The 26509-nt window shown below is 39.6% G+C and overlaps 1 protein-coding gene across 3 annotated transcripts in view; it reads right to left on the bottom strand.

Moving 5' to 3' along the window:
• Positions 1-26509, bottom strand: part of KDM4C (lysine demethylase 4C) — a 396061-nt gene that overhangs the window by 359627 nt on the left and 9925 nt on the right. For all 3 annotated transcript variants that reach the window (XM_061200412.1, XM_061200413.1, XM_061200414.1), the window contains exon 2: positions 558-718. In XM_061200412.1, coding sequence (XP_061056395.1) covers positions 558-701 — 144 coding nt within the window. In that variant the 5' untranslated portion in view covers positions 702-718. The remainder of the gene's footprint in view (positions 1-557; positions 719-26509) is intronic.

Raw genomic sequence — 26509 nt, 5'->3', positions numbered from 1 at the left:
GAAACCCAGATTATAAACTTAACATTTAGAACAATAACAAAACGAAGCAAGTATCAATAAAATCTATTCTTGAGGAAAATTTTAAATTGAAATAGATTTCCATTATAGAAAGATACACCTATCTCAGGTTAAATTCAAATCTAGACAATCTCTCTTTCAAAGCTCTAACTCTGGGCTTATGGGGGCAACCCTGCAATGCAGTCCTCAGCGCCTTACCCTTATGTCCCTGAGCACGTCACAACTACCCCTGACAAGACTCCCTGCTTCTGCTCTGCCTCCCCCTCAAATTCATTCTTCATGTAGAAGCCAGTGTGATCTTATCAAAATAATGTCACAAAAATAACAAATAAACAAACAAGCAGCCACCATATCCTCCTCTCCTCTACTTTAAGCCTATCAATGCTTCCCACTGCATTAACTGCATTAATGGATTAACAAGAACAAAAATTTTACAAATGTCTTCCTTTGGAAGAAACAAGTTTCCACATCAAGAAGACTAAGCATAACTGAAAGCCCAAGTGATCATTTTCTGGCTTAAAAGATCTGAGGATAATCACCTTTGCAAGACCCGCTCGATGGGCTCCTTTAGACTCCATGTATGCGAGGTATTTGTTGAACTCCCGGAATTCCTCCATGCAGGGTCTGAAGGTCATGATCTTACAGCTGGGGTTGAGCGGACTCTCCACCTCGGCCACCTCCATGATGGCTGGGGCAGTCTCTGCAGAGAAGATGATGCGGGCATCAGTGCTGAGTTATTGGGTGGTGAGGTCAGTGGTCATTTCTCCCAAATAGCAGGTAAGTTCCCCCAGCAAAAACTCTTTTAGTTACTTAACCATTCCCTTCTATCACCCTGTTAGGGAGACTCCCTCATCTCTCCCCAGACTCCTGAAAAGAAAAACTGCCCCTAGTTACTCCTCCTCCCAAGCTCCTATTCCTGGCATTAAATCACTGACCTAATTATATTTCTCTCCTCCTCAGAGTCCTTCCTAGAAAGAATGAATTTTCTAGGGACTTCCCTGGTGGCACAGTGGTTAAGAATCTGCCTGCCAGTGCAGGGGACACGGGTTCGAGCCCTGGTCCGGGAAGATCCCACATGCCGCGGAGCAACTAATTTAATGTGCCACAACTACTGAGCCTGTGCTCTAGAGCCTGCGAGCCACAACTACTCAAGCCCATGCACCTAGAGCCCGTGCTCCGCAACAAGAGAAGCCACCACAATGAGAAGCCCGCACACCACAGCAAAGAGTAGCCCCCGCTCGCCGCAACTAGAGAAAGCCCACGCACAGCAATGAAGACCCAACGCAGCCAAAAAATAAATAATAAATAATTTTTTTTAAAAAAAAGAAAAACAAGCAATGCAACTGTTAAGATATGCAGCAAATACATAACAATCAGAATTAAACCCTCGCCCTTGATCTAGCTTGCTAACTCGTCTGAGAAGTAAACTTTGCCTCTTCCTAACGTCAGTACTCCCTTGATTACACAAAACCAATTCTACCTCCAAATCAGGTACATTTACTAAAGACCTAGATAGCTTATATTTAGACCTTTTCAATCTATAAAGTTAATACATGATCATGATAAAATTTAAAACGTCAAAGTATCTTAAGATTTAATGTTAATCCCACCACCCAAATCTTTGCCAATATGACAGGCAAAAAAGTCTGGTGCAAAGTTTCATTTCTTTGATTACTAGTGATATTGATCATTTTTGGACATTTATAACCATTTTCATTTCATCTTGGGGTTGTCTACATACCTTCTTTACCCTTAAAAGTTAGTTTATAAATTTTTAGTTCCTTGAGATTTTCTTAATCCACCTTTATCATTATTAAACTTAATCATGTTGCTAAGATCAAATTCCCAGCCCTGCTTCTCTCTCTTTTACCTTTATTTCTCTGAGCCAAGCAGAAAAGAAGGTTTAAAGTGCTCTTGCAATAATGTTTCCTAGTTGGAGAAAGACATATTTTGCAAGAAACATCTCTATGATTTTCTACTGAAGGTGATGCAATAGACATTTTTTTTAATGCTACACCTCTTTACAGACTGAGTCCCCAAAGTGAGTGACAACAGTATCTGTGATGATAACTTTGTTATTTTGCCTCTACAGAGCTGGCCTTCAATGTTTTCGAGACCACTCAAACCAAATAATCATATTTATAGTAAGTACCCTAAGAACTTTTTTAATGAACTAAAGATCTTTTTCATTAAGTGGAAACAAAAACAAAAAATCTAACACTAATTCATACTTAAACAACTCACCCAAGCCTCTTTGCTGAAAAATTTTATCTTATCATGAAGGGAAAACACCTACTCTCCTTATTCTAATAATATATCTCTATTTGGTAATAAAAAAGAAACTAAGGCTGAGGCTTTCCTGCTAAATGTCAATCTATAGCCTATATTGCTTTCCTTATATACACCTGTATTTCTGACCTGTGTCCTGTTGTTTAAACAGTTTCTGTGAGAAGAGTAAAAACTGATGGCTCTCACCATGGGAGTATTAGTTTCTTAGACAATGCCTGCCACAGAACTGGTCTACACTGAAGAGGACATCTGAGGATCTACTATAAAGCACAGCCCCCTGGGAGATAACAGCACTCACCAGTTAAGCAGATAATGCACTTGGCTAGAAAGAAAAGGAACCGAGGGACAAATACCAGCTGGGCTAGTGTTCGAAGAGAACTCTGTTCCCGCCTCCCCCTGGCTCCTCATGAGGCCTTACCCAAACTCTGGAGGCCATCCTTTCCAGTCCTCACTTACTTCTCCTTTCCTACAGTGAGATTTTAAAAATAAATTGAGCAACCAAGGCCTGGACAGAGCAGGCGCTACTACCCTGCTCTACTCCAGTCCCTGTGAGCCAGGTTCACCGGAGGGAGGGCCTAGGCCCTACCTGAGGCAGCTGGAAGTCTGGCCTTTCAGTTCCACCACTGCAGCTCACCCAGCTTGGTTTCACAGGGAGCTAAGTAAGCGTTTGCTTTGCAGGCAACCTCGGTGAGGCATTGTTATGGGCTGAATTGTGTCCCCCAAAAGACATGTCTAAAACTAACCCCCAATACCTGTGAATGTGACCTTATTTGGAAACTGGGTCTTTGTACATATAATCAAGTTAAGAGAGGTCAAACTCGATTAGGGTGGACCCTAGTCCAACATGACTTTGGTGTCTCCTTATAAAAGGGGAGGAGACTCAAAAGCAAACTTATGGTTACCAAAGGGGAAACACAGGGGGGAGGGATAAATCAGGAGCTTGGAATTAACATACACATACTACTATATATAAGATAGATAACCAACAAAGATCTACTGCATAGAACAGGGAACTCTATTTGATATTCTGTAATAACCTATATGAGAAAAGAATGTGAAAATTAATGAATATATATATATGCATAACCGAATCACTTTGCTGTACACCTGAAACTAACACAACATTATAAATCAACTATAATCCAATAAAATTTTTTTAAGAAGGTGGGAGGGGAGACAGACCCAGAGGGAAGAACACCATGTAAAGATGAAGGCGGATTGAAGCCATGCAGCTGCAAACCAAGGGATGTCAGCAAGCACAACCAGCCAAGAGAAATCACAGAACAGATTCTTCCCAGATCCTTTAGAGAACGCATGGCCCTTCTGACACCTTGATTTTGGCCTTCTAGCCTCCAGAACCGTGACTGAATAAATCTCTCTCGTTTTGAGCCATATGAGTTTGTGGTAATTTATTACAGCAGCCCTACCAACTAAGACCAGCATCAAAGGCCAGACTAGAGGGAAAGAAGTAGAGAGGGCAACATTCTCCAACCCCAGTTTTATCAATAGTAAAGCTCATAATACTCTGGCCTTCCATTTGACTCCTTCATCTTTCTCAATTGGTTCTAGACTTGGGTGGGAAAGGGAGGTGGCAAGCCTCTACATCGGCCATTAGCATCCCTAACCAGGTACAGAACCACAACAAGAGCATCTGGCTTTAAAGGCTGCTCTTTCCTGTCATCTGAGGACCCCACAGGCCTGGGGCCCTAAGTTAGAAAGCAAGACAGCAAAGAAAAGTTCTCGGTATGATGTACTGAGAAGGACACACCACCACGTATATGGCTATTCCTGCCAAAAATGTATGTAACCTAAATCTAATCACAAGGAAAAGGCTAAATTAAGTGACATTCTTAAAAATAAGTGGTTTGTACTCTTCAAAAATGTCAGGGTCATCAAAGACAAAGAATGAAAAACAGTTTCAGATTAAAAGATTAATGTAGTATGTGATCCTCAGATCATGGACCAAAAAACAAAAAATTTTTTCTCTTCTCTTTTTTTTTTTTTTTTAAGCGACTTAATGGTATTTTTTTTTAATTTTTGAATTTTATTTTATTTATTCTTTTATACAGCAGGTTCTTATTAGTCATCCATTTTATACACATCAGTGTATACATGTCAATCCCAAACTCCCAATTCATCACACCACCACCCCCACCCATGCCGCTTTCCCCCCTTGGTGTCCATACGTTTGTTCTCTACATCTGTGTCTCAACTTCTGCCCTGCAAACCGGTTCATCTGTACCATTTTTCTAGGTTCCACATACATGCGTTAATATACGATATTTGTTTTTCTCTTTCTGACTTACTTCACTCTGTATGACAGTCTCTAGATCCATCCACGTCTCAACAAATGACAATTTCATTCCTTTTTATGGCTGAGTAATACTCCATTGTATATATGTACCACATCTTCTTTATCCATTCGTCTGTCGATGGGCATTTAGGCTGCTTCCATGACCTGGCTATTGTAAATAGTGCTGCAATGAACATTGGGGTGCATGTGTCTTTTTGAATTATGGTTTTCTCTGGGTATATGCCCAGTAGTGGGATTGCTGGATCATATGGTAATTCTATTTTTAGTTTTTTAAGGAACCTCCATACTGTTCTCCATAGTGGCTGTATCAATGTACATTCCCACCAACAGTGCAAGAGGGTTCCCTTTTCTCCACACCCTTCTTCTCTTTTACTACAAAGAATATTTGTGGGACAAATGGTGAAATTTGAGTAAGATTGGTAGATGAGATAATAGAACTGTGTCAAGGTTAATTTCTTGATCTTGATAACTGCACTGTGGTTAGAGAATATTCTTGTTTTTAGGAAATATATGATGATGTATTTATAGGTAAAGGAGTATTACAAGTTACTTTCACACGGTTCAGAAAACAATATGTGTATACACACATACACACACACAGAGTAACAGAGAGAAAGTGAGAGTGAGAAAATGATGAGCAAGGAACAACTCTAATATTTGGAAAATCTAGATGAAGTGTATGGGAATAACTTTGTCTTTTGGCAAGTTTTCTGTTATTCTGAATTTATTTCAAAATAAAAAGTTTAAAAAATAACAACTAACAGGAGTCAGGTCAAAAGGACATAGGAACACTTTGGAAGGCAGAAGATAGCCATGGTGGCCCCATGCAGTATGACAGAGCCTGACTGGGATGAAAAGGACATCCATGCAAACACAGCAGCAGCAATGAGAACGTGGATACATACTAACTGGTAATGGGAGCCAAGATTCTCACTGTCGGAGAACAGAGTTCACAAATAAAAAGAGGGAGGAACTAGAGTTAACTTACGGCACTAGGAGGGAATTTGGAGGTACTGGTATAAACTCACAGTGTGTGCGTGTTATGTGCATATATGTATATGTACAGATAATTCCTTAGCTCTGCCCACTGAGAGGCTTGAAGAGCAGTAACACCCCAGTAGCAATGAGCCCTCAAATCTCTGTTGCTAAATACTACCATTCTCCACTAAAAGGAACCAGGGCTTCTTGGATAAAAGTCTGATTCCACGGCAGGGGAAGAAAAACTACAAGGTGGGCCTGGAATATCTTGCGCTAGAAAGTAAGGAAATACTCAAAAAAACAATGGGGACATGTCAAAAGGACAGAAAAGCCAACTTGAAGGGGCTTCCACAGGCTAAATCTGGGGGAGCTGAGCATAAAAATAATTGATAATAATAGACTATAATCAACTAAATAAAGCAAGAAACCATGAGTCTATAGTGAAATAAATACACTAAAATATTTTTAAACCTGTAAGTCTATAATACTCCTTAAAAAAAAAAATGATCAATCACCATTGGAATACATCAACATAATACTCCAAAGACTTAAAATAAAAGGAAGGGGGACTTCCCTGGTGGTGCAGTGGTTAAGAATCCGCCTGCCAATGCAGGGGACACGGGTTCGAGCCCTGGTCTGGGAAGATTCCACATGCCGCGGAGCAACTAAGCCCGTGCGCCACAACTACTGAGCCTGTGCTCTAGAGCCCGTGAGCCACAACTACTAAGCCCGCATGCCACAACTACTGAAGCCCACACGCCTAGAGCCCATGCTCTGCAGCAAGAGAAGCCACCGCAATGAGAAGCCCGCGCACCAAAACGAAGAGTAGCCCCCGCTCACTGCAACTAGTGAAAGCCCGCACACAGCAACAAAGACCCAAAGCAGCCAAAAGTAAAATAATAAAAAAGTAAAATAAAATAAAAGGAAGGAATCAAGCCCTTGTCTTTCCTGAACAAATGATATTTTAGGTGAGGAGGAGAATCTGTGACCTCAAAATATGTCACTTTGGCATGTGAATTCTTTTGAGCTGAAGGCAATCAAGACCCAGCAGAGTCAAGAAAAACTTTTACCTATCCCTTAACTACCTGAAGAATTTAGATAGGGAGCCTGGGTCAGAAAGAGAGCTATTACCAGAGATAGCTTTTTATCTGAAAGACCTACCTGTACAACAGGGCAAACATTGACTATCAAACATCCGCTCTTCTTATTGTCCAGTAAATTACCCTCCTCACCTTTGAAGCCCCAGGCCCCTATCCCATTCCTTAGCTCAAGATGGCATATGAGCCTCAACTGCCCAACCTGCCCTTGGGTCTCATATACTTGGGGCTCCTGTACATATGAAATTAAATCTAGTATTTTTCAAAATTGTTTTTCTCCTATTAATCTGCCTATGTCAATTTAATTATTAGACCAAAGAATCTAGAAGGGAAGAAGGGAAATTTTTTCTGCCAGTACATAGGGTAAGCAAAGAATTAATGGTAGAAAGTTCTTTATAGAAAAATTCCAACTAATAAAAGTAGAAAAAATAACACAATTCTATGATCACCATTTACCATTTTTTTTTTACAATCCCTAATAAAGTAAAGAATATACAGAAACATCATCAATAGATGTTAAAATCAAGAGTTGACAAGTTAATAGGAAGTTTTATAATGGAGGAATCAGCCTCACAATCGGTGGACTAAGTAAACATGAAGCAATGGAAAATATATAACATCACCTATTAATCATACTGACCCAAAAAAGTAAATCTGAATCTAAACCGAGCCATTAAATCTAACTACCAGTGGTCAGGAAATACAGGGGCTAGTGGAACAAACTAAACACCACCACAAGAAAGCAACATGTTAAACACTGAATGTGGGATAGTCTATATTCCGAAAGCCAATGGGGGAGCGGGGGTGGGAGGGGTGGGAACAAGGGACTGTTACATTAAAAAGACATGATAGATATGAATTAAAACTATATGCATCACCAGACAGTTACATAGAAAAGCAGTAGAATGATGGAGCAAAGGAGGAAAAAATAAGATTAAAAGAGAAATAGCAAAACTGGAACAAAAAGGGTCTTTTATATGTTTCTATGTATATACATATCAATACTCTGCTCTGTTATAAACCAGAAAATGCCTTGGAAAATTCCTCATTTAAAAGGCATAAAGGACTTCCCTGGTGGCACAGTGGTTGAGAATCTGCCTGCCAATGCAGGGGACACGGGTTTGAGCCCTGGCCCCGGAAGATCCCACATGCCGCGGAGCAACTAAGCCCGTGCACCACAACTACTGAGTCTGTGTGCCGCAACTACTGAAGCATGCATGCCTAAAGCCCATGTTCCACAACAAGAAAAGACACTGCAATGAGAAGCTTGCACACCGCAACAAAGAGTAGCCCCCGCTGGCCACAACGAGAGAAAAGCCCAGGCACAGCAACAAAGACCCAACGCAGGCAAAAATAAAATAAATAAATTTCTAAAAAATAATTTTAAAAAATAAAATAAAATAAAAGGCATAAATTAGGGACTTCCCTGGTGGTCCAGTGGGCCACCGCTCTCCCAATGCAGGGGGCCTGGGTTCAATCCCTGGTCGGGGAACTAGATCCCACATGCATGCCGCAACTAAGAGTCTGCATGCCACAACTGAAGATCCCACATGCTGCAACTAAGACTCGGCACAGCCTAAATAAATAAATAATAAAAGGCATAAATTAGAACACTGAACTTTTTGGATTCAATACTCAGACTTTTTTTTTCTGTCTGCCCTGTTACTTTCAACTTACAATGTTCAACGGCTATCAGAGTTCCTTTATCACCAATCAGATTCCACTAAGTAGGCAATTATTAGAAAATGGATGGGTTGGGGGGTAGGCAAACTTCCATTCAGTTATAGCTTGTGCAACATAATAACCACCTAATTGTTAGAAATCCTATTATCCTTTTCCCTTGGGATGAAGTTTCCATTCATCACTATCAATACAATGACCAGAGACTTCCCTGGTGGTCCAGTGGGTAAGACTTGGCACTTCCAATGCAAGGGGCCCGGGTTCGATCCCTGGTGGGGGAACTAGATACCACATGCATGCTGCAACTAAGAAGTCCGCATGCCGTGGTGAGGATCCTGTGTGCTGCAACTAAGACAGGCACAGCCAAAATAAATAAATATTAAAAAAAAAAAAAATACGAAGACCAGTAACCATGCTGATTAATTAGGCCACGTCCAAATCCTTAGGTGGAAGCACTAGACAAAACAAAAGGTTACGGTAACAAATGACAGTTACTCCACTTTCTAGCAATTCAACTAAACTGACATCACAGTGGTAATATCAACCAAAGAAAATGGCATCTTATACAAAATTACCATCACAATGGGAGTTGAACTAAATCATTTGGTATATTTCTTTCAAATTGTGACTGTCTTCACTTAAGAGGCAACCAAGTTAAGAGGCAAGACCTGACCTTAAAGTCAAACCAGTCAGATTCTAATCCCTCCCACATGCCTCCTACACTTAATAGCTGCAGGGCATCAAGAAAATTACTTCAACTACGCCTGATTCCCCATCAGTCAAATGAGATAACACTACTTCCTCTACAGCACTATGATGGGGACTCAATAAGTTGCTAAATATAACACTTTAGCACACTGCCAGGCTATAGTAGGCACAGATGTTGGCTTTTAAAAAACAAACAAAAAAAAACCTATTCAAATTAAATCTCTTCTATTAGCTTCTTCCCCACTGCCTACAGACATGCTCAAATCTCTCCCATATAATTCTTAAAGGCTCCCTGTACACCATGGCCCCTCCTACATGGACCTCAGCTACAGCCTTCAGCCTTCTTTACCCAACCCTCATAGACAAAACCCAACAGAGAATAGCCTACACTCATTTTATCTGCTTCATCTATTCAATCTTCAATCCCACTGCAATCTGACATCTCCATGCACCAGTGCATTGAAATCATTCTGGAAAGGGTTGCCAGTGACTTTCCAATTGCTATATCCAATATGTTGTTCTTAATCCTCTTACCAACCTCTCTGCAGTCTTTATAACTGGACAAGTCCTCTCCTGCCACAGCTTCTGGGGATGGTGGGACATACACCATCCCCTTCTCACTCTCTCATCGTCACTCCACTTTCTGGAACTCCTTTCCATGCTCCTCTTCAGCCAAACCCCTCACTATTGATAGACTGCAAAGTTCTTTCTGTGGTTGTCTTCCCTCTACACCAGACACAGACATTATGGGAGGGTTCATCTACATTGGCCTCAACTGTCCTTACCAATGCCTCAGAAATACATAGCAGGGCTTCCCTGGTGGCACAGTGGTTAAGAATCCGCCTGCCAATGCAGGGGACACGGGTTCAAGCCCTGGTCCGGGAAGATCCCACATGCCGCAGAGCAACTAAGCCTGTGCGCCACAACTACTGAGCCTGCACTCTAGAGACCTCGAGCCACAACTGCTGAAGCCTGCGTGCCTAGAGTCCGTGCTCCGCAACAAGAGAAGCCACCGCCCTGCGCACCGCAACAAAGAGTAGCCCCCGCTCGCCACAACTAGAGAAAGCCCGCACGCAGCAACGAAGACCCAACGCAGCCAAAAATAAATTAATTAAATAAATAAATAAATTTTTTAAAAGCTATTAATGAGATTTAAAAAAAAAAAAAAAAAAGAAATACACAGCAAGAACCTCTCTCCCCTGAATCCAAGTCCAGTAAATCTAAGTGCCTACTGGGCACAGCCATTCAGAGATGATTCTCACACTCAACAGAGACAAAACTGAATCTAAAGCTTAACAGGGATAAAAAGGAATCTTTCCTCCAAAATCTACTTCTCTATCCCAGAGTCTCCATCCTGGTTCATTCAATCCATCCATAGTCTTGCTTGTCTTTTTGTGACCAACACTGACCGGCACTAATCCTCAAAGAGCTTATGTGTAAGAGGGAATACACAGGTGGTTATGATACCACAGGCCAGGTGCTGCAATAAAGAGAAGCACAGAGCACCATAAGAGCCTTTAGTAGTACAAGAACAGTGGGATCCAACCTTAAAGGGTGTAAAGGGAAGGGAGAAGGAAGAACATCTCCTACACAAGCCCTGTCCTCCACTGCAAGGACCACATCAGAATCCGAGGAGCCATCCTGAGCCCTCCCTCACTCTCCACTTCCATGTGGATGCCAACTGTTGTCTATTCAACTTTCTGAACATCTTTCATATCCATTCTCTAATCTCCATTCCCAATGTTACTATCCTAAGTCAAGCTTTGGTCCTTTCTTTCCTAAACTACTCCAAGAGTCTTTGCTGATTTACATACCTTTTGATTTTCCCCTCAATTCTCTTCTATACACTATAAAAAATACAGAACAAACTTTCAAAGCACAAAATTGATCACGCCATCCCTATTTTAAACCCTTTAATAGCTCAGAACCATTTCAGCATGAAAACCATGATCCAGCTCTTGTCTTCTCCCCCAGCCTCAAAGAGCCCTTTAGCCTACTTGAAACCTTTGCTTCATTCTAACCAAAGTTCCCATGGATGCCAGGCTACTTCCCTCCTTTGCTGTACTGTATACAGACATGCATCATGTGTATGACATTAATGAGTACTTCCTGTGAGCTAGACATCTACAAAGTGCATTACTGTGCACTTTCCTATTTAAACACTAAAGTAACTCCACTGAGAGTGATCATGAATATGAATATCATGAATATCTCTAATTCACCAATGATGGAAATTAAAATGCTTGCCCCAGATCCCATAGTAAGAGCTGAGGATGTGACCTGAGCTTAACCTAAAATTCTATTACCATATTCATAACTACTATGCTATTTCCTTGGCCTTTCCTCCGTTGGCAATCTGGCAAAAACCTATCTTTCAAAGTTTATCTCAAGTATAAACTGCATTATGAAGCCTTTCCCGACAACACTCCTCACCATCTACCAATGTCATTTTTTTAATGCTCTCCTCACTCTCACTCCATATCCGCAGTCAATCGTCATTCTTCCTGATTCTGCATTTGCAAATTCACCTATTTGCTAAAATTCATAACCCCAAAATCAGTGATTGCGGCACTTGTATGGTTATTCACAAACACACATGGAGTGGTGAAATATGTGAATCACCCTACATGCATGTTCATCCAGCTGAGGTCAAACAAGGCAATGATTTGCCTTCTTGTTTCAGCCCTCATACTGTAAACAAGTATCCTTTTTGCAGTCTATTTATTGCCAGTGTTTTTTACATTTTTTTGTGCTTCCTTTTGGTGATTTAGCTGCTTAAACGAGCCCCCAAGCACAAGTTCCTAAATGCAAGAAAGCTATGATGTGCTTTATGATGAAAATACATGTTACATAGCTTCATTCAGTTATCAGTTACATTGTTGGCATGAGTTCACTGTTTCTTTTTTTGTTTTTTGTTTTTTTATAAATTTATTTATTTTTGGCTGTGCTGGGTCTTCATTTTGGTGCGCGGTTTCTCATTGCGGTGGCTTCTCTTGTTGCGGAGCACAGGCTCTAGGCACGTGGGCTTCAGTAGTTGTGGCACGTGGGCTCAGCAGTTGTGGCCCCCGGGCTCTAGAGTGCAGGCTCAGTAGTTGTGACACACGGGCTTAGTTGATTAGTTGCATGTGGGATCTTCCCAGACCAGGGCTCGAACCCGTGTCCCCTGCATTGGCAGGTGGATTCTTAACCACTGCGCCACCAGGGAAGCCCTAGTTCACTGTTAATGAATGAATAATTACATATTAAATAAGGTGTCTTTAAACAGAAGCACACATAACACAAGATCAATATATCACCTTGACAAGCGTTGACAAGCATTGTGATCAAAGACGCATAGGAATCTAACTTATATTTCCCCTAGGAGCAATGGTTCAGAATTCACTAATTCAGTATTCACAGTGACTTTATAGAACATAACTACCACAAATAATGAGAATTGACTGTACCTAAGCCCTTTTAATTAGATCATTCAGAAAAAGCCCCTACCTACCATTCTCCTCTCATGCTCCTCCCTTCCCCTCAAGAATTTCTCCCACCTACAGCAGTGAGCCAGGCAGCCAATCCTGCAGACCACAACTGACCTGAGCTAGATCAATCACTCCCCCAGGAACTCAGAAGTGGGGAACACAGAAAGCCATGAGGGGCTGTGGCAGCCACTGTCTTCCTTGGGCATTAACAGAAAGGAGATGAGCAGAGAGAAGGGGAGGTGGGTGGGGAGAAAGAGAGAGAGAGATTGATTTTAGAGGGGAAAAAAGAAAGGGAAGAAACCAAGCCTGAGTCACCCAGGCATAATGTAAGTCATAAGGTAAATGCCTGAAGAGTCTGCATCTTCAAGAGACTGCAGGGTCTGGGGCTTCCCTGGTGGCGCAGTGGTTGAGAATCCGCCTGCCAATGCAGGGGACACGGGTTTTCCTGGTCTGGAAAAATCCCACATGCCATGGAGCAACTAAGCCCGTGTGCCACAACTACTGAGCCTGTGCTCTAGAGCCCGCGAGCCACAACTACTGAGCCTGTGTGCTGCAACTACTGAAGCCCGCGTGCCTAGAGCCTGTGCTCCGCAACAAGAGAAGCCACCACAATGAGAAGCCCGCGCACCACAACGAAGAGTAGCCCCTGCTCGCCGCAATTAGAGAAAGCCCGTGAGCAGCAACAAAGCCCCAACACAGCCAAAAATAAATAAATAAAATAAATAAACTTATTAAAAAAAAAAGAGAGAGACTGCAGGGTCTGGAGACTTGAAATCTACATTGCAACAGGCACTCCAGATATGATTTAAATTCTTCCAATAGGAAGACAGTTGAATTCAGAACTGGGCAGAGTGGGGAAAGAGGTGGAAACCCATGAGGCATCCTTTTTGTTGGCACAGATCTAGCACAGGTAGTCTGGATCTTTAACAGTTCTGGCATGATTCCTGACCCCTAGATCACAACTTAGATAGTGAGTCCATGGAACAAACAAATGCAGCAGCAACTTCCTGCTCCCCAGATCTCAGCCAAGGTGCTATGATCCTGTACCCTGATTCTTCAGTTTTCTATTTGTGGCAGAAATGGCAGTTCCCAAGGCAGGCCCACCAGCAATGGTGTTTTGGGAGATATCCCAGGAGACAGGTCCCTGGGGTCCCAGCCAAGAACCTGTTCTCCAACCTTCAACAACTCCAATATCAAATCTCTTTCTGGTTAAGTTAACCAGGGACGTGTCCACTGTCTGTAATCGAATCATGACTGATAAAATTATCAAATATAAACTAATAACGGTGAGTAGAAAAGAAACCTGGTATACAAATAATCAGTTCCTTGTGTATCTTAATGAAATTAAGCCAAATTACTCAAAATTGATTTTGTAGTAATTGAGTAAAATTACTAACTGAGCCATTTAACAAACTAGCCAGCCACTACAGCTACTTTCCCTTAGTGGTCTAGCATAGTAGAAGCTCTCAATAGCCTTTTGCTTAACCAATTCACCAAATACTAACGCAATGTCTGTGAAAAACGTCACTGCTGCCCACAACATAGGCGAGGCTAGTAGGCTATACCTATTGTGTCTAAGTATCAGCTGAAATGCATGCTTAGCAATCAACAGTGCTTATTTCCAATCCAGTTTATGCAAACTGTGCCATTATGTGATGTGATTAAATATTATTTAAATAGATGAAGTCTGAATACAAAAATGTTATTGTTTCTACAAAATTTAAGTTAAATATTTTGGAAAAATCCAGTATAGATAAGATGATTAAAAAAAAAAAAAAAAGTGCCAAATGAAGTGTGGGAACTGCAGTAGTAAAAGGTTAGGGGGTAAAGGGATTTGTAAAATCTATAAGGATTCTGGCTCGTGTTATTTCAAGTGTCTAAACTCTCACTTTAAAAAAACAGAAACTGAGAGTGGTACATGCTATATTGGGAGTGTATTGCTTATGCAAAAGAGGAAATGCAGGACTCCAACCTTTACTCAAAGAAAAGGCTTTATCTTACAACAAAACATAAGCAAATGAATGTATATTTATGTTTTAAGTAGAAATAAAATAATAGATGTATCTTTCTTTCTGATTTACATCTTTAAAATAAAAACTACTCAAGAACTTTTGGAAAAACTACTCTATGCCTTTATAATACAGGCATAAAAATAATGCAATGTCAACATTTGTCAAAATATTTCCTTATGGCTAAACAGAGCTATTTCCCTTGTCTGTTCCATAGTGCCAAGCCCTCCATCCCTGACTTAGGAGAAAGTCAAATCAATAAGGGAACTTAACTTGAGTTAAAGAAAAACACAAAGCTCTGTGGGTTTACTCTTATACTTGATGCTATTGTAAATAGTATTTCTTTAACTTTTGCTTTAGAAATAATTTGAAATTTACAGAAAAACTGCAGGAATAGAAAAATAAAAAACAAAAAAAGCCCTGTTACACTTAACCCAGATTCATCAAATTAGTATTTTACCCTATTTGCTTTATCAATTTGTGTTCTCTTTCTCTCCACATACTCACACATACATGTAATTTTTCTGAGCCATTTGAGAGTAAGTTGCATATATCGTGGCCCTTTACCCTAAAAACTTTAGTGTGTGTTTCCTAAGAATAGAGGTCTTCTCTTACACGCAGACACAAGAGTTTTCAACTCCAATAAGTTTAACATAGATACAATACTTATATCTAATTTCTGTGTTCTAATTTTGTCAAGTGACCCAATAATATCTGTTATATAGCATTTTTTTCCCCTCCAGTAGGGAATTCAGTCTAGGATTAGGTATTGCGTGTAGCTGTCATTTCTCTTTAGTATTCTTAAAACTGGAATATTTCCAGAATCTATTTTTGTCTTCAATGACATTGTCATTTTTGAAGAATACAGTCACTTTTACATTTAAACACTTAAACATTTAAACAGAACATTTAATTGTTTTAAATACAACATTTCTTATTTCGGTGTATTTTTTTCTTTTGTTGCTGGTATATTAAAATGTCATTAACTTTTTTTTTTTTTTTGTCTGCGTTGGGTCTTCGTTGCTGCACGCGGGCTTTCTCTAGTTGCGGCGAGCGGGGGCTACTCTTCGTTGCGGTGCGCGGGCTTCTCATTGTCGTGGCTTCTCTTGTTGCAGAGCACGGGCTCTAGGCACACGGGCTTCAGTAGCTGTGGCTTGTGGGCTCAAGAGCGCAGGCTCAGCAGTTGTCGCTCGGGCTTAGCTGCTCCACAGCATATGGGATCTTCCCGGACCAGCGATCAAACCCATGTCCCCTGCATTGGCAGGCGGATTCTTAACCACTGCGCCACGAGGGAAGCCCCATAAAAATGTCATTAACTTCTAAATGATCTCATATCCAGCTACCTTGCTAAGAATCTCATTTCCAAAAATTTGTCTATAGATTACTTAATGATTCTACATTGATCATGTGAAAATCATCTGAGAATAGTAATTTTTTTGTTGTTTCCTTGACAATACTTATTCATTTTATTTCTCCTTCTCATCTTACTGACCTGGCTAGGGCATCCTAGTGCCAAAGAGGAGTGACAGTAGAATGTCTTATTGTAAAGGGAATGCTTTTAATCTTTACTCTTCAGAATAATGTTTACTATGTATAGGTTCAGGTTCCCTTTAAAAGGTTAGAAAAGTTCTGTTCTATCCCTTTCTCTAGGTTTTTTGTTTTATTGGGGGGGGGGTTGTTTTGCTTTTAAAAGAATTTTATCAAATGCTTTTTCTGTATCTATTACGATCGGTTTTCTCCTTTACTACTGAGATTAAATATGATTTTAATGTTGAACCAACCTATATTTCTGGAATGCACCCAATCTGATGATGATGTATTGTCAGAGTTGCACACTGTGGAATTATTTGTGTTAACATTTTATTTAAGGTTTCATATCCTACCTTCATAAGTGAGGCTAGTAATTTTCCTTATTCATATTGTCATTGTCTGGTGCTGGTATTAAGACTTGCTAACCTGGGACTTCCCTGGTGGTGCAGTGGTTAAGAATCTGCCTGCCAATGCAGGGGACACAGGTTTGATCCCTGGTCCGGGAAGATCCCACAGGCCTCGGAGCAACTAAGCCCGTGTGCCACAACTACTGAGCCCACGTGCTGCAACTACTGAAGCCCGCGTGCCTAGAGCCTGTGCTCCGTGCCTGGAAGCCACCACAATGAGAAGCCTGCGCACCGCAATGAAGAGCAGCCCCCACTCGCCACAACTAGAGAAAGCCTGCATGCAGCAAGCAAGACCCAACGCAGCCAAAAAAAAAAAAGACTTGCTAGCCTGAAAAAATGAGTTGGGAAGTGTTCCTGAAAGAGGGAAATTTTGAGTTTGTGAGGGTTGAAATTAGGTATAATTTGAATACTTTGTAGAACTAGCTTGCAAAACCATCTGAACCTGGTATTCTTTGTGGTAAGACATATAACTACAGGATAAAAACTCTCAGATGGTATATTTCTACAACTTGAATACATTTCAGCATTTATATTTTTCTGGAAAACTGTCCATTCGAATGTATTAGCATAAGTTTTTCATGGTCTCACATATAGTTTGATATTCTTTTCAGTCCTAACACTGTTCTTGTCCAATTATTTTTTCCAAGATGAGGATCTATAGCTCCCATCACTCTCAAAAATGTATCACACATGACCCCAAAAATAGTTAAGAACCACTGGACTAGATCATGGCCACAGAAGTGGTCTGAGCTGTGGTTCCATCTATACCCAGAGGTATAAGCACTTCATCTTTGTTAATGTTTAGTCTTGGTAACCTTTAAACTTAGGAAATTAAACAAGTTCAGTGTTCCTAAACACTAGTGGGCAGTGGTTCCGTCAGTTCACTAAAAAACAGGAATGAAAGTGTTCTGATTTTTCATAAAGTTACACTTTTTCTTCTTGAAGAATGCTCTTCCTGCTTTGTTGGTGCTTTTTTGAACAGTAAGTTATAGTAAGTTTTCTTTTATAATTTTTACTTTAGAAAATTAAAAGTTGACAAGCCTATGTCAGTCCAGCTTATTTTTTCAAATCTGGGAACCAATAAACTAAATGATCTCTAAGATCCTTCATGAGCCCAGCGTTACATGTGAGAGAGGGAAAAGAAGAAAGGGTGGAGGGATGGAAGGAATTGCTTATTTACATTAATAAAAATCGAGTAATTTACTCAAGCTGAAGTTCTTATTTACCTTCCTGGTTTCCGAGCTTTTAACTCTACAGACCCCCAACCTCTACCTAGATGGATGAAACTTCCAAAGGTAACATTCTCAACAAACCATTCTCTTAGTAAAAATGGCTTCCAATGGAAGCCATTCAAGTGGAATCTGAAATGACATTGGCAAACCACTTTAATTTCCAATTCTTCAGCTTGACATTTAAGACAAGTAATCCCATTATTTTCCTCTAAAGCACACAGATTTTCAGACCTAACTATCCCTCCTAAATCATTCATTCATTCATTCATTCAAATGACAACCCTCTCTTTCTATAGCTAAATAAGATTAATCAAAGAATTTGCCTGCTAAGATTATTTAACTGCAAGGACCTGGAGGCAATAAGGAGGAAAGAAAAAACTTTATCTTAGATAGGTAAAGATATGAGAGCAATCTCAAAAATGCTGAACACAAGCACTGACTATTGAAAGAGCCATGCCCACTACAGAAAAGTTAATGGAGGCAGACCACAAAGTCATCCTAAGATTCCTCCAATCAATCCCCAAATATGTGACCAAGCAGAAGAAGACTCTGCATTACTAACAGCAGAGGCAGCTAACATTCAAGAACTTAACATCAAGAGGTTAACAAACTCATTCAAGGTCACACAGCTTTGAAAAGATATTTTCAAATTTTGTTGTGGATAACTAAATGGGCAAGTAGGTGGAAAGGGAGGCTCAGGTGCTTGAAATGTGCTTCCATCTGGCTCTAGACGCAGAAGCCAAAAGTAAAAAGAATTCCTCCCAGGATAACTGCCTAACTCAACCAAAATCACAAGGAAAACAGCAGTAATAAAGGTTGGCCAACTGACCAGAAATTCCTTCCCCTTTGTCAGACAGCAAAAATCCAGAAGAATGAAGAATCCTAGCAAAATTGACAAACACACGCAGTATGTACTTCAGAGTCAAACTCAAGGTACAAACATAAATGTTACAGGAGTTCCTGGGGAAAAGGCAAGACCACAGATGGCCACTGTGGGGGAAGGCATAAAGAAGAGGTGAGTTTGAAGTGGGTCTTAAGTAAATGGGATCAAAAAAGGGTGAGCTATCCTTCTATGGGGGATAGGGAGCACATAATAACAGTGCTAATATAGGAAAATTAACTCATTTAATCCTCCCAAGAGCCCAGCCCTACGAGGTAAGTATTATTATTAACCTTATTCTGTAAGTGGGGAATTGGAAGCGCAGAGCGGCGTTCTCAAACTTTTTGATCTCAGGTCTCCTTTATACTTTTAAAAATTATTCAGGAACCCAATAATAAGACCTTGTATTTATGTGGGATATATATTTACTAAAACAGAGGAATTGTAAAATTATGAGTTAAAAGATAAATTTAAAATCCCCATATGTATGAAACTTTTAAGATAATTTTAAACTGTACATGGGTCAAAGGCAACAATGGTTCTCAACAGAAGGTGAGGGAGGAATTTTTATCCTGTTTGGAAAACTGGCATTGTCTGGAACCATTGCAGTCCTCTTTGTTTGTCACAACTGGAGGAGTGCTAGTGACACCTAGTGAGGGAGAGGCCAGCGGGGGGATGCTGCTTAACAGCCCTACAATGCATAGGAAAAGCACCTACAACAAAATAATTATCCAGCCCTAAATGTCAATAGTGCAGAAGTTAAAAACCTTGCTCTAGGGACTTCCCTGGTGGCCCAGTGGCTAAGACTCCACACTCCCAATGCAGGGGGCCCAGGTTTGACCCCGTCAGGGAACTAGATCTCACATGCCACAACTAAGAGTTGCATGCCGCAACTAAAAGATCCCGCATGCCGGGCTTCCCTGGTGGCGCAGTGGTTGAGAATCCGCCTGCCAGTGCAGGGGACACGGGTTCGAGCCCTGGTCTGGGAAGATCCCACGTGCCGCGGAGCAACTAGGCCCGTGAGCCACAACTACTGAGCCTGCGCATCTGGAGCCTGTGCTCCGCAACAAGAGAGGCCGCGAGAGTGAGAGGCCCGCGCACCGCGATGAAGAGTGGCCCCCGCTTGCCGCAACTAGAGAAAGCCCTCGCACAGAAACAAAGACCCAACACAGCCAAAAATAAATAAATAAAAATTAAAAAAAAAAAAAAAAAAGATCCCACATGCCAAAACGAAGGTCTCGCGTGCCGCAATGAAGACCCAGCACAGCCAGCCAGCCAGCCAGGTACATACATACATACATACATACAACCCTGCTCTACTGACATTTGGAAAGCAACTCCAATGTCTATCTACAGAAGAATCAGTCAATAAATCAGAGTATATTCACCTAATGGAATATTATACAGCAGTGAAAGTTAACAAACCAAAGCTACTCCCAACAATACGATGAACCTCAGAAAGTTAAGTCTTGGACTAGTCAAAGTACGTGTCCATTTACAAACCTAGAAAATAAAGTTTAATTTGTTTTTTAAGGATAAATGCATACAAAATACATTTTTTTTTTTTAAGCAAAGGAATACTGAACATAAAAATAAGGACAAGGTTGGGAATTCTTTGGCAGTCCAGTGGTTAGGACTCTGCATTCTCACTGTTGAGGGCCTGGGTTCGATCCCTGGCCAGGGAACTAAAATTCCATAAGCCACATGGCTCAGCCAAAAAAAAACAAAAACAAAAATAAAAAGCAATAAAAGAAAATCAGGACAAGGCTGCCAAGCGAAGGTAGTTGGGATAGAAGAGAATCACAAAGTTTTTCTTTGTTTTAACATCTTTATTGGAGTATAATTGCTTTACAATGGTGTGTTAGTTTCTGCTTTATAACAAAGTCAATCAGTTATACATATACATATGTCCCCATATCTCTTCCCTCTTGCATCTCCCTCCCTCCCACCCTCCCTATCCCACCCCTCTAGGTGGTCACAAAGCACCGAGCTGATCTCCCTGTGCTATGTGGCTGCTTCCCACTAGCTAGCTATTTTACGTTTGGTAGTGTATATATATGTCCATGCCACTCTCTCACTTTGTCCCAGCTTACCCTTCTCCCTCCCCGTATCCTCAAGTCCATTCTCTAGTAGGTCTGCATCTTTATTCCCATCTTGCCCCTAGGTTCTTCATGACTTTTTTTTTTTTTTTTTTAGATTCCATATATATGTGTTAGCATACGGTATTTGTTTTTCTCTTTCTGACTTACTTCACTCTGTATGACAGTCTCTAACAAAGTTTTATATCTGGGTGAATTCATAGTACTGTATACCATGTCTTTCACATGCCTCAAGCATTACATAAAATCTTTTTTAAATGATGAAACAATCAATATAAGTTATGAATTCCTGAAAATACCTGGTAATTTTAAACATACTTTAAATTAATACCAAGAAATTTTTTTTACTTCTATGCTGAAACTATTCTTTAATATAAAAAAATCTACCAGTAATAAGCAAATAATCACTCCTAGTTTTTATTTTTGGTGACTCCATATTTTTTTATATTAAAGGTACCAAAGCAAGACAGACCTGCAAGCCCAATGAACACCCCAACATAGGGCTTGAAACTGTTTTTTAAATTATATACTGTCGCATTATTTTAACTGAAAAAGCCTAGGGCTGGGTTATGTATTTGTATTCAAGCCCTTAAAAAGGAATTAATTTGCTTAGGTCTCCTTCCCTTAGCTTACTCTGTTACACAAACAATAACACAACTATAAATACCTATAATGTATAGATTAAATGAACAATCAAGTGTGGCTCCTTTGGTGGAAGAACTTAAAATCATCAACTATAACATCAACAATAATTTTAGCATCAAAAGGTAATCTGTGTAGAAATTCATTTGCACACTAGAGACTTCCCTGGTGGTCCAGGGGGTAGGACTCCACGCTCCCAATGCAGGGGGCCCAGGTTCGACCCCTGGTCAGGGAACTAGATCTTGCATACGTGCCGCAACTAAGAGTCCACATGCTGCAACTAAAGATTCTGTGTGCCGCAACTAAGACGCAACTAAGACACAGCCCAGCCTAGAGAAATATTAAAAAAAAAAAAAAGAAAATCATTTGCGCACTAGAATAAAATTCTTTTCTAGCTATGAGAACTATGAATCCTACTAATACCCTGTAATCTGGTAAGAAATCTTGTCACATAAATGTATCATAATGGCAAGGGGAAAGAAAGTTTACAAACAGCAGTAATTCAAAATAAGAAATCTCTTTATCTAGGAAATAGTTCGCAGTGTTTCATAAAAGCAAGTGATTTCTTACATTGCAATGCAGGAAAGTGTCATGACAGACATTATGATTCAAATTGTCAAAGGTACAGAGAAGACAAAGATAAGATTAAAAAATCAGTAAATATAAATATAGACATACTGCTAAATTCCCTTTTGGAAGAAAGTAAAAAATTAAATTTTCAGTGGAAAAGTACCTGATAAACAGTGATCACAAGACAGAGAAAGCATCACTGTGGCATTAAATCTTCTTTTTAAGAATTTAGAAAATACTAATTTAAAATGACCAATGTTTTCTTTACTGTTGGACTCTACTTTCAAACCTACTATTTTTAACTTGAAGCCAAAAGTAATCTCTAATCTGCATATCAATAAAACATTTAAACTTGGAAAAAAATGTTTTAAAAGTTATAAGAATAAAAATCATTTTTAAAACATGGAAACTTAACCTATCTGATTATGAGAGATTTGTGTCTGTCATGAAAAGGGCTAAAAAGGGAAATTCTGATCCATTTTCAATAAATGTGAATTAAGGAAAAAACCTTAACTCTCTGTTATTTCCAATTTTTAGGAAAATTACATTAAAATTTGGGTCGGGATAGACCCCAAAAATTATGCAATGAATGCCAACTAATATTTCTGCTTGAATAGAAAAAAAGGATTGTTCTCCTATGACCAAGAAGAATTTAGAAACTTGATGCACTTTCTATTATTATGCAGCGGTGTGACAAGGACACACAAAACGAAGAAGGCGATTTCAACAGTTTCCAAAACTTGTATTTCACATGATTGTGAGTTCTGACTGAAAGCTTGCTGGGCTTGGACTGTATCGCTCGGGGAGCTTTGGGAGGAGGAGCCACTTCAGCGGAAGGGCGAGAGCTGCCGTGGACCCACAGCACCTGCTGCGGCTTCTTGGCTACCACCGGCCCGCGGCGCCCTCTGCAGGCGGGCTGGTTAACCAGCACTGCGCCGCCCACACACCAGCTGGATCCCGGAGCCGCGTAGACACCCAGGGTGAAACACGCGTCGCCGCCAACCCTACAGTGAAGCCCGCGTAACTTTTACATCTGAGATTACCGAAACCATTTAGACCTACGAGAAAAACTCACCGGAGGCCATGTAAATTACTCTTAGGTTCTTAGTTTAAAATATTAAAACGACAGCCAAATTTTGAACCAGTTTGAGAACATATTTAAGTGCAATTTCATATGCAAACTTGGAAATTATATTCCTAACAATCCACAATCGCATAAGCCATATGCAGTATCAGCTATATTTGACATGCAAACGCATCTAAAAATATTTTCAATGTCTACTAGATGAGTTTAATTTTCCTCAGGTTCACAAATATTAAACTAAATTATAATAAACACAAATACAATCATGATACAAGCTCAAAGGAAAAACCATAATCTGTTACCCAATGCTTCTTACTGATTATAAAATATGGTTTAATATATTAAAATATAAGGCCAAACCTTCATTAGTGTTCACAGAAATGAACTCTACCTGGGCTGCATTTGGTTTGTTTGACTCATAATTTTTCTTTGTTGTTAATAGCAAAACAAATGTCTCCATTTTCCTGGTCTTATGGAGGGAGGCCCAGTCCCTCTGCACAAACTCCTTCAACAGTGTGAGACTGAGAACTATGCTGACAACTCTTTAAATACCACTATCTTATTAAAATGAACCTTTTAAAGAAAAAAAAAAAAAAAAGCCTTGCATTTGTTTGGTTCTTTACTGTGCTTTTTACATATAATACTTCATTTCCATTCTTAAAAGTTTTCTGTGAAATTATGAGACTAAGGCTCAGAAATGGAAATCCCTATCCTAAAATCTAATAGCAAGTAGGTACAATGATTGCACATTTAGTATCCCCCAAACCCAAACCCTAAATATAACTGACCTCTTTGCTCAACTCTCCTGCTACCACAAAAACAAACAAACCAAAGCCCACTAAATTTAAGAATAAATCTGCAGCACCAAGCCCAGATGGTTGCACAGAATTATGCTCAATTAAGAAACATAACCCAATGTTACTTAAGCTGCTCCTGAGCACAAGAAAAAAAAATAATAAGCTTTAATATCCTTAAGAAGCAAGGCTAAAATGGGTAACAAAACTTGACAATTGGCCCAAGAAAACTGCAAAACAATTTTATTTAAGAGTACTGATGAGAATTCTTTTAAAAATGAGCAAGTGGGACTTCCCTGGTGGCAAAGTAGTTAAGAATCTGCCTGCCAATGCAGGGGACAGAAGTTCGAGCCCTGGTCCAGGAAGATCCCACATGCTACGGAGCAACTAAGCCCGTGCGCCACAACTACTGAGCCTGCGCTCTAGAGCCTGTGAACCACGACTACTGAGCCCGTGTGCCACAACTACTGAAGCCCACGAGCCTAGAGCCTGTGCTCTGCAACAAGAGAAGCCACCGCAATGAGAAGCCCGCGCACCGCAACAAAGAGTAGCCCCCACTCGCTGCAACTAGAGAAAGCCCGCACACAGCAACAAAGACCCAACGCAGCCAAAAATAAAAATAAACAAATTTATAAAAAAAAAAAGAGCAAGCAAAATCCAAAGCACATTAAAATAATAAACCATGACCAAAAGGTTATTCCAGGAATACAAGAATTGTTCAGTATTAGTACATGTGTTATATAATTCTTTGTGTATGTGTATTGAGTGCGTGTGTATATGGATAAGTATATCTGAACATACGCATATTCCCTAGCTCTGTTCACTGAGAGGGCATGGGAGCAACACCCCAATATCAATAAGCACCTAGATCTTGGCTTCTAAATATTTGAGGTAGGGAACGTTCAAGATGAGCCTGAATCTCTCACTGTGCCTGAAGGGAGTGCTCAGAGAACGATGGGACATGTCAAAAGGACAGAGAATTTACCTTGAAGGGTTCCCAGGGGCCAAACCTATGACAATTTAAGCATCAGTATAAATAATATTAACAAATTATAACTCCCTGAATAAAATAGGAAACCATAAATCCAAATTGACAAAAATAAATGAATAAATTGAAAGCTTGATAAGGAACAAGATATGTACATAGTTTTTTGAAACAAAAGAATAACTTTGGAGCAGAGAAGCATAGAAGATTCTGTCTTAATCAAGCAATCAAATCGAACATTACTAGTAATAGAACAAAATGAAGTTGTATGCCACCTGATAAGATATAATTAAAAGAATACAGCATCACCTCTGTGATATTCCTGCCAAAGATGCCTCAAGAATATAATCATGAGGAAACATCAAACAAAAATTAAGGGAGTCTCTAAAATAACTGGCTTGTAATCTTCAAAGGTGTCAGTATAATGAAAATCAAAGAAAAACTGAGGATGATTTGAGACTGAATGATGTTAACTTAAGAAACTTGAAAAGAAGAAAATGCAATGCATCATTCTGGACTGGATACTTCTGCTACGAAGATTGCTATAACAAATGGTGAAATGTAAAAGGTCTAAAGATTAGATGACAGTAATGTATCAATGTTATTTAACTTCTTGATTTTAATGTATATACTGTGGTTATGCAGGAAACTGTCTTTATAGGAAACACACACCCAAGTATTGAGGAGTGATGGGGGCATAAAGGCAAATTTTTCAAGGAAATAAAAGTTCTTTGTACTATTAATGCAACTTTTCTAAAAGTCTGAGATTGTCCCAAAGTTAAAAAAGAAAATTATTTTTAAAATACAAAGGAATAAATTTAAGAAATGTGCAAGATCTATGTAAAGATAGCTTTAAAATATCCTTTATAAGGACTTAAAAGAAGACTTAAATGGAAAGGCATACCATATTTGCGGGCAGGAAAACTCAATATTCTAAAGATATTTCTCTACATTTCTCTATTAAGTTTATTTCCAATAAAACTATAAATAGATTTTTTAGAACTTGACATATTATAAAGTTAAATATAATGAGGAAAAATAAACAAGAATAACCTGGAAAGCTCTAAAAATATATTATAAAGCTACAACAATTAAAACGTTGAGGTAATGGTACATAAATAGATTGCTGTAATAGGAATCAAAATAACTTTCAATACTGCACTGGTTAAATAAATTATCATACACACATACAATGCAATACTGTACAATCATTTAAAAAAAAGAAGCTCTAGGGACTTCCCTGCTGGTCCAGTGGTTAAGAATCTGTGCTTCCACTGCACAGGGCATGGGTTCAATCCCTGGTCAGGGAACTAAGATCCTGCATGCCATGTGGTGCAGCCAAAAAAAAAAAAAAAGCTCTATATTTATATTTTAAAAATCTCATCCAAGGGGGTGGGGAAAGGGGAAATTAGATGAAGGTAGTCAAAAGGTACAAGTTTTCAGTTATAATACTAGGGATATAACATACAACATGATAAACATAATTAACACTGCTGTACGTTATATACGAAAGTTGATAAGGGAGTAAACCCTAAGAGTCTCATCACAGGGAAAATTTTTTTTCTATTTCTTTAATGTTGTATTTATATGAGATGATGGATGTTCACTAAACCTACTGTTGTAATCATTTCATGATGTATGTAAGTCAAATCATTATGTTGTACACCTTAAACTTATACAGTGCTGTATGTCAATTATACCTCAATAAAACTGAGGGGGGGAGGGG

This window comes from Eubalaena glacialis, chromosome 9, assembly GCF_028564815.1.
Source record: "Eubalaena glacialis isolate mEubGla1 chromosome 9, mEubGla1.1.hap2.+ XY, whole genome shotgun sequence".
In the NCBI taxonomy this organism is placed as follows: Eukaryota; Metazoa; Chordata; class Mammalia; order Artiodactyla; family Balaenidae; genus Eubalaena; species Eubalaena glacialis.
The sequence above is the reverse complement of the archived record's forward strand: the minus strand, read 5'-3'. Positions and strand labels throughout refer to the sequence as shown.